The sequence below is a fragment of the Rhamphochromis sp. 'chilingali' genome (genome assembly GCF_963969265.1).
Source record: "Rhamphochromis sp. 'chilingali' genome assembly, chromosome: 15".
NCBI lineage: Eukaryota > Metazoa > Chordata > Actinopteri > Cichliformes > Cichlidae > Rhamphochromis > Rhamphochromis sp. 'chilingali'.
The window spans coordinates 25,230,496-25,239,312 of NC_137942.1; the positions used below are offsets into that span (position 1 = coordinate 25,230,496).

Genomic DNA, 8,817 nt, shown 5'->3' on the forward strand with positions numbered 1-8,817 from the left:
AGGAGATTAAAGATTAAATCAAGTGTCCAGCAAGTCGAGAAGGAGGAAAGCTGCAATCTGAATTGATTTCAGTGATTACTTGCGTCTCATTTAACATCCAACCCCTTTGGCTTTGACAGTTTTGTCCTAACCAGATTTTAGCTCACTCGGTAAAAGCGCTGCATGGCTGTAGTCTGTGTTCACACGTGCCACAGTCAAGTTTCTTCATTTGCTGATAATGTTTGACGCCAGTTTTCTTCACCTATTTTTGTTCCCTGTCAGGTTTGTGGACAACGGAGAGATGGCCGAGTCTTTCCCGTACAGGATGAAAGCCCTGTTTGCATTCGAGGACGTTGACGGAGCGGACGTTTGCTTTTTCGGCATGCACGTTCAAGAGTACGGCTCAGATTGCCCTCCTCCCAATCAGAGGCGAGTGTACATTTCCTACCTGGACAGCGTGCACTTCTTCAAACCTCGACACCTCAGGACTGCAGTCTATCACGAGATCCTGCTGGGCTACCTGGAGTATGTCAAAAGGCTGGGGTAAGACAGGAGCTTAGAGTTTCTTTGTGTTACATTTGCTGTTTCTGAATGCTTTTAGTTGCATGAAAAGCTCAGTTTTATATAAAAGGCTCCTTGTCTCCCTGTCTCAGGTTTACAACAGGGCATATCTGGGCCTGTCCTCCTAGTGAAGGGGATGACTACATCTTCCACTGTCACCCACTGGACCAGAAGATCCCCAAGCCTAAACGCTTGCAGGAATGGTACAAGAAGATGCTGGACAAGGCTGTGTCTGAGCGCGTAGTCCATGATTACAAGGTGAGACAGTTTATCCCTAATTCTCATGCTCTGTGTCTGGTTGTCCCAGATTCTTTGAGCAAATGAGTCCATTTACAAGCTGTTCTTGTAGGTACTCTGGTAGTTTCATGTGGCTTCTTACGGTTTCCATCGCCCTGGACTGTCTTTAACATAGTTTTCTTGCATGCTTTGTGTGACCCTCTGAAACCTCATTAACAGCATTACCTTGTTTCGTCCTCGTCATCCCTTTAGGACATTTTCAAGCAGGCAACAGAAGACCGGCTGACCAGTGCCAAGGAGCTGCCATACTTTGAGGGCGACTTCTGGCCTAACGTCCTGGAGGAGAGCATCAAGGAACTGGAACAGGAGGAGGAGGAGAGGAAGAGGGAGGAGAACAGCACCTCTAATGAGAGCACAGATGTGAGTGGAACAAGGTCCTCAATTTTTGTCACAATATATATATATTCGCGGTGTCCTCTTGCTTAATTGACATTTAAACGTTCACAGGCCATAAAAGGAGACAGCAAGAATGCCAAAAAGAAGAACAATAAAAAGACGAGCAAGAACAAGAGCAGCTTGAGCCGAGCCAATAAGAAAAAACCAGGGATGCCCAACGTTTCCAACGACCTTTCCCAGAAACTTTACGCCACAATGGAGAAACATAAAGAGGTATGCAAGTCTAATTTAGTCGTAGTGCCGCTGCTTACTCTCTTACTCGACACTGCAGCATATTTATACCACTATCAGCCATCAGACTGATTTGTGGAGCAGTTCTGATATTACTTACTTAATACGGCGGCATTAAAACACAGTCCATGTGCTTAGTGCAACCTCAAAGATGCCTTTTGGCAACACAACCATTAACAAGAAAGTCACCTTGTTTCATGGCCTGTATATAAAAGATGGAAACAGCCAGTGTTATGCCACTGCTGGTTTGTGAGCTCCCGTTTTTGAAGCTTCATCCATACCATCATGACCTGTTGTCAGCTGTGTTTTTGGCACCAGAAGTGACTACAGCTGGACAAAAGGGGGAAGGGAAGTTATCAGCTGACACCAAAAAGCAAGTTGCACACATACATTGTATGCAACAGACTAATAAAATCCTTTAATTTCACGCACTGAAATAAATTATTTTGAAGAAGCCACAAAGCAAGCAGCTGCATTTAAGTCTGCCCCAGTTCAGAGGTCCAGTTCTGTGACACCTAGCAGGAAGCTAGTGGTCTGAGTGGCACCTACTTGTCCTTCAAAGCAACCACGCTTCTAATGATCCTCAACTTTAAGTCTAAAAAAGAAAAGAGACCAAAATTGTTTAGTGCAATGATGGTAACATTTTATTGAAAAACAAAACAAAACACTGACTCACTGATCTGCAGGGGAAAAAAAGACACATTTTCCCTCAGTTTTATCTTCCCGCATAAACATACTAAATCAGATCTTGTTAAAGGTTGGTTAAATATTTTCCTCGCTTTAAACTGGCAGGTCTTCTTCGTCATCCGCCTCATTGCTGGTCCCACCGCCAACTCACTGCCCCCCATCACCGACCCAGATCCTCTAATGGCCTGCGATCTGATGGACGGCCGTGATGCCTTTCTAACTCTGGCCAGAGACAAGCACTTGGAGTTCAGCTCTCTCAGGAGGTCCAAGTGGAGCTCCATGTGTATGTTGGTGGAGCTCCACAACCAGAGCCAGGACCGCTTCGTCTATACCTGCAACGAGTGTAAACACCACGTGGAGACTCGCTTCCACTGCACTGTCTGCGAGGTGAGAAACATTTAAACTGTACTTTATGAATATTCAGATCTTTTTTTTAAAGCACAATTTTTCATTTCACAGTAGCATATGTTAGTTAATCTATCAGTTTTGTGTTATTAAACGATTAATTTTGCCTAATTTTCCAGGACTATGACTTGTGCATCACCTGCTACAACACTAAGGGTCATGAGCACAAGATGGAAAAGCTGGGGCTTGGCCTGGATGACGACAGCAGCAACCAGGCAGCGGCAGCTACTCAAAGCCCCGGTGACTCTCGCCGTCTCAGCATCCAGCGCTGCATCCAGTCGCTGGTCCACGCTTGCCAGTGTCGCAATGCCAACTGCTCGCTGCCGTCCTGTCAGAAGATGAAGCGCGTTGTGCAGCACACAAAGGGCTGCAAGCGCAAGACCAATGGCGGCTGTCCTATCTGCAAGCAGCTCATTGCTCTGTGCTGCTACCACGCCAAACACTGCCAGGAGAACAAATGTCCTGTCCCGTTCTGTCTGAACATTAAGCAGAAACTCCGGCAGCAGCAGCTGCAGCACAGACTGCAGCAGGCCCAGATGCTGAGAAGGAGGATGGCCACCATGCAGCGGGTGACCCAGCCAGCTGGAGGGCCACCGGGCGGATCTGCAGTTGGACTTCCATCACCAGGAAACAATGTTACCACAGCGCCTAGTACCCCAACATCTGGTGGAACGCAGCCTCCAACTCCTCAAACCCCGACTCAGTCAATGCCTCCAGTCCCGCAGCAGGGAATGGGTCCTGGTCCAGGAGTGCAGCAGCAGCCAGGAGGGATGCCTCCCCAGCTTGCCCTTCATCATCAGTTCCAGCAAATTCCAGGAGGAGGAGGGGGAGGTGGTGGTGGTGGGATAATGAACTCTCCACAACATCAGCAGCAGCCCAGTGGAGCAGTGACCAACCCTCAGCAGCTCCAGCAGCACCACAACAGTTTGCCTCAATTTTCCAGCAGACCTCCAGGCTCCTCACCAGTCCACCAGTCCCAAGGTAAACCAGTCCTTGGCTCTGCCACGCCTCCCCAACAACAGCAGCAGCCTGGTGGCGCTGTCATGACTGGAAACATTGGGAGCCAGCAACCTCCTAACCAGCCGCCGAGCCAACCCTCCCTTCCACAGCAGCAACCTTCTGGCCCTCCACCGGCAGCTGTAGAAATCGCTATGAAGATTCAGCAGGTGGCTGACGCTCAAAGGAAGATGGCACTACAGAGACAGGCAGCCCAGGCAGCTGGAAAGTTGATGCCTTCTCACACTCAACATCAACAAGGTCAAGGTCAGCAGATGGGCATGGGACACCCAGGGTCTGTAGGCATGGTAGGAGCCCAGGGCATGCCACCGCAGACCCAAGTGGCAGTGACAGCTGCTCGGGCCCACATGGATCAGCAGCAAGGTGCTCCTACAGGGATGATGGTTGGCACCAGCGGGCCCATGCAGCAGCCTCCTCAGCAAGGTAACATCCCACATGGCCAGCTGCCCCCTCAGGTACAGCTCCAGCAGCAGAGGATGGGAGCTCCACTTCAGAACCCACAGCAGCAGCAAACACAGTGGACAGCCCAGGGGATGCCGCCCCACCAGAGACAAGCTATGATGAACCAAGTGGGCCACACTGGCATGATGGCCGCTCAGCAGCAGCAGCACCAACAGGCTCAGGGCCATGCTGCCTTGATGAATATGGTGCAGCAGCAAGGCGCTGGAGGCGGGGTCACAGGTGTACCTGGAGCCACTGGTATCCAGGGGGTTGGCGCTGCTGGTGGAAACTTCCCCCAAGCAGCCCTCCAGGAGCTGTTACGGATGCTCCGCTCACCTAGCTCTCCACCTCAGCAACAGCAAGTCCTCAACATCTTGCGGTCAAACCCACAGCTGATGGCTGCTTTTATCAAACAGAGGGCATCAAAGTATAAGGGGGGGCAGGGGGGCCCTGGCGGACCAGGGGCTGTGCCAGGAGGACCAGGTCCCACAGGGGGGCCTGTTGGAAATGTCATTGGAGGTGGGGCACCACAGGTGAACTTGAATGCTGCTGGTGTTAGTCAGCCAGGCATGCACATGGGGGGTCAGGGAGGGGCCAATGTGAACATCGCCACTATGGCTCAGCTGCAGCAAGTACAGCAGCTGCAGCAGCAGCAGCAGCAGAGACCGATGCTCAGCGGTTTACAGCAGCAGCAGGTTGCAGCTCTGCAGCAGCAGCAGGGAGTGGGGAGAGGAATCCAGGGCCAGGGGCCACAGATGGGAAACATCAGCAATCCTCAGCTTAGAGAATTGTTCATGAGACGGCATCTTCAGCAGCAGCAGCAGCAGCAGCAGCAGATGGGTATTAATCATGGTCAGTTTCAGCAACCACAGCCACCACAGGGCCAGGGATTCATGGGACAGCCGGGGATGCAGCCTCCCACTGTGGGACAGGGTCCTCCTGGAGGTCCGCCTCTTGGTCCCCAGCAGCCTGGTGGTCCACCGGGCCAGCAGGGGCAAGGCTACCCAGGCTCTGTGGCCCAGCAGCAGGCACTCCAACAGAGGCTTCAACAACAGCATCATCTCCAAATGCAGCAGCAGCAGCAACATACCATGGCTGGCCTGCCAGGGGGTGATGCAGGTCCAGGTGGAGAGGGTGTAGGAGGCCCTCAGCAGCCACCCCAGGTCCCTCAATCTGCACAAAGTGGACCCCAACCTTCTCAGGCCCTACAAGTGCTCCACCAGAGATTGCTCCAGCAGCGACATATGGGCCCCGGTGGGTCACCAGCCCAGCACAGTAACCCCATGAGCCCTCAGCAGCCGCAGCAGATCGCCCAGTCTCCACATCCACACCTGCAGGGCCAGCCTCTGCCCACATCCTTGGCTAACCAGGTGCGGTCCCCACAACCGTCACCCAGACCCCAGTCCCAGCCGCCGCACTCTAGCCCGTCCCCACGCATGCAGCCTCAGCCTTCTCCGCACCACATCTCCCCCCAGTTGCAGACAGGTTCGCCACACTCAAGCCATCTAAACCAGCACCACCCGGGAATGGTAGTTCCTTCACAGCAACAGCAGCAGCCAACGACTCAGCAGCAGCAGCAGCAGAACACTATGGAGCAATTTGGGTCAGACCAGAGTGCCATGCTGTCCCAGCTGAGTGGCATGGCCGGTCTGCACGGGCCAGGGGGCAACAGCCAGGACCCGCTGAGCCAGAACATGAATCACAACCCTTTAAACATCATGTAGGACTTCTCCTCAAAGTGTCAAGCTGAGCTGAAGTTCTCCGTGATCCTTCGCACAGACTGCACTCGCCCAGGACAGTATTACTGTTATTATTCAGCCTTCTTTTTTTCTTTCTTTTTTTAATACTATTATTAAATGTTATTTAAAATGTTTTCAATAAAGATGCATTGAACTGAACTTCCTATGGGAGATGAACAAGAAATCAACCAGTTGTTAAAAGAATTAGAATAAATAAATTGTAAGTTATTGCTGTTAATATATATATATTTTTTGCCAATTGTGGACAAAGAGGGAGACTGCTTCTCTAGCACCCCCACCCACCCCCATCCTGCCACCTGTTACAGAGTACACAAAAGGTGATATTTTTGGGGGATAAATACAAGTACTTGCCTTTTTTTGTTGTTGTTGTTTTTTCAGAAATGGTTTTTAAGATTTTAAAAGTGATCGAGAATTAAAGAGGAAATGATTTCATGCATACAAATTTTTTTTTAAATAAATATATATCCATTTTGTTTTGCTTATGTCAAACTCTTTCTGTTTTAGAGTGATGTGGATAATTGTTAATGTAGATCCAAATATGATGCATATCTTCCCTTTTTTATTTTTTAATGTTTGGGTTTGCTTTATTTATTTCTTTTATTTTGGGAGGGGGCGGGGTTATGTACCTTGAGACTGCTACGATTCCTATAGAAATATATTTTTGTTATTGACTGTTAAGATTTAGATGTCTGTAGTCGACTCTCTCCAGCTGGGGAAAATGTTGGTGTTTTCTCGCAGAGGTTGAGGGTCTGCTCCGAGTCTGACGTGTTGAACAGATGTGTTTCCGACGTTCCCGGACAGCTTTTTGTTTTTCTGGGACATCAGTCATGCTGGAAGACACTCTTCTCCCCCCGCCTCACAAACATGCAAAGCCCTCTCCCTCGAATGTGTGTGCACTCCTTCCTTTTTAAAGACTCTTAAAACGGAGCAGTGGAGGCTTGGGGAGGGGGGTGCATACCTGTGTGCCTGTAACATTTTGAGTACATTGGCTGGGATATGAAAAACAAAAAGAGTGGGGTGGGGTTTTAGTGTTTTTAGGATTCTGCTGTTTTGAAGTAAACAGAGGATAACAATCCAAATGAACTGTGTTGCACAGAACTGAGGCAAAAGAAGGTGATGTGAGCAGCTGGTTTCCGTCTCTTTCTGCCTCGTCCCCTTTGCTGCTTCCCTTGGACTTTAAATCCCCCCTGCCTACTCTTCGAGAGGGAGTTGGGGTGAGCTTCCTCCCCATGAACTCCATCCTCTTTATCTTTCTGCTAAGACCTTTGGGAGGTTAATTTAATATTTTTTACTGTACAAAGGAAACAAACTGTGGACTCAAATACTGTTTTTATAATAAAATGAAAATTACCAATAGCGGTGCGTCCTGTGTGTGGCTCTTTGTTAGTGCTACTATAATTACTTGATAATAAAGAACACATCTTTCAGCATTTCATGCATTTTGAAAAAAGACTTTCAGAGACCTGGAAATGTTCCCGACTTTGGGTCAACTTCCGTAGTTTAAATGTGTTAAAGACTAAAAAAATTGACATGACAGTTGACAAAAAGATTCTGACATTTTTCACAGTGCATGTTTGAGGTACATTTTTCATTTCCAAATAAGGAAAAATACACAGAGGATAGAAACAAAGTATCGATCTGATGCCAATACCAGCGTTGGTGTTGACGGATGAGATGTACTACAGACGAGCTCCACATCAGGTGCTCACATCCAAACCACAACCATTCCGAAGTGATCTCTCAGGGATACGGTTTTGAAAGCTTAGAAGAATCACTTAGCTGTCCCAGACTTCCCATTAATCCAGTCTTATGACATTAAATACATGATCAATGACGAAGATGATCACAGTTTACAAGCTTCTGCTTGCCCTCATTCCTCAATCTGGGGGGCAATTTGCACGTTTTCCAGCGTGATATCACGAGATAAAAATGATAACTAAATGGCCTGGAGATCATCAAATTCACATTTTGGATCCATGGCCAGGAAACTCCCCAGATCTTAATCCAACTGAGGATTAGTGGTCAATCCTTTAAAAGCAGGTGGACAAGGAGAAGCCAGCAAACTGTGATCGCCATCAATCAGGATTTGGCCAAGAAGCTGATATCCAGCGACAGAAATGATGAAGAAGAAGGGCAGAGGCTGCAAACACAGAGCACTTTGTATAGATTTGATTCATTTGCCAGTGAAGTCTTACTTAAACTTAACGTAATGCTTACTTTGTTCTTTGCTACATCACAGAAACAACAGCATTTGTCTATGTCCACATCTCTCTGGATATTTCTGTGAGTGTGTGGAGTTACAAAAAGCACCCATTTATGGCATCGCAGTTCAGTTCTTTGTTTGTAACATCTAACCCTGAACACTTTGTCATTGCCAAGAACAAGGTCAAGAAATGTGACGCTTGCTAAACCCTGAACCTGCTTCATGCTGAAGGCTCCCGGCCACGATGCACCGAAGATAGCTTACAACAAAGGACACAAAATTCAAAGAACAAGCTTGGAACACCCTGATGGTTGCAGAGCGGTACATCATAACTAATTAACAACCAGCCCAAAGAGCTTATATGAGTGTATCATTAATTAAATATAAACAGTTACTTAATGGTTATCAGTAAGTAGACCTAATCCACCAACTTCTCCATTACTCCTTTATTATTTCTGCATCCGTGCATTGCTGATTCCTCCATGTTTCAACTTCTAAATCCTCCAGTACAGTACAGTCACCTCTGAGTATTTTGACTATATCGTCTATCTTATGCATAATTTCCAACTCCAGGCTGTATACACTTGAATGGATATTGGATTCAGGGATGTCAGGGGATGTGTCTTTGTGTAATGAGGGAGAATGCGGCCTAAGGAGATCAACAGCCCATTTCAAGATAGAAGATAAATAATAGGCAGTGTCTTTTCCTTGGGCGAAATGGGACAAAAAAAGAGATTTGACTGACTCTGACAAGCAAAATAGAAAAAGTAAAAAGTTTTTCAGAGGGGTGCAGCATGTGCCATGATCACAGAACCATCAAACATTTTGTTGGCAGTAGTC

The 8,817-nt window shown here is 48.0% G+C and overlaps 1 protein-coding gene across 4 annotated transcripts in view; it reads left to right on the forward strand.

Moving 5' to 3' along the window:
- Positions 1 to 7,130, forward strand: part of ep300b (EP300 lysine acetyltransferase b) — a 30,406-nt gene extending 23,276 nt beyond the window's left edge. For all 4 annotated transcript variants that reach the window (XM_080904471.1, XM_080904472.1, XM_080904473.1 and 1 more), the window contains exons 25-30: positions 262 to 522; positions 633 to 798; positions 1,030 to 1,197; positions 1,285 to 1,446; positions 2,257 to 2,538; positions 2,676 to 7,130. In XM_080904471.1, the coding sequence (XP_080760597.1) occupies positions 262 to 522; positions 633 to 798; positions 1,030 to 1,197; positions 1,285 to 1,446; positions 2,257 to 2,538; positions 2,676 to 5,738 (4,102 nt within the window). In that variant the 3' untranslated portion in view covers positions 5,739 to 7,130. The remainder of the gene's footprint in view (positions 1 to 261; positions 523 to 632; positions 799 to 1,029; positions 1,198 to 1,284; positions 1,447 to 2,256; positions 2,539 to 2,675) is intronic.
- Positions 7,131 to 8,817: the final 1,687 nt, after the last annotated feature.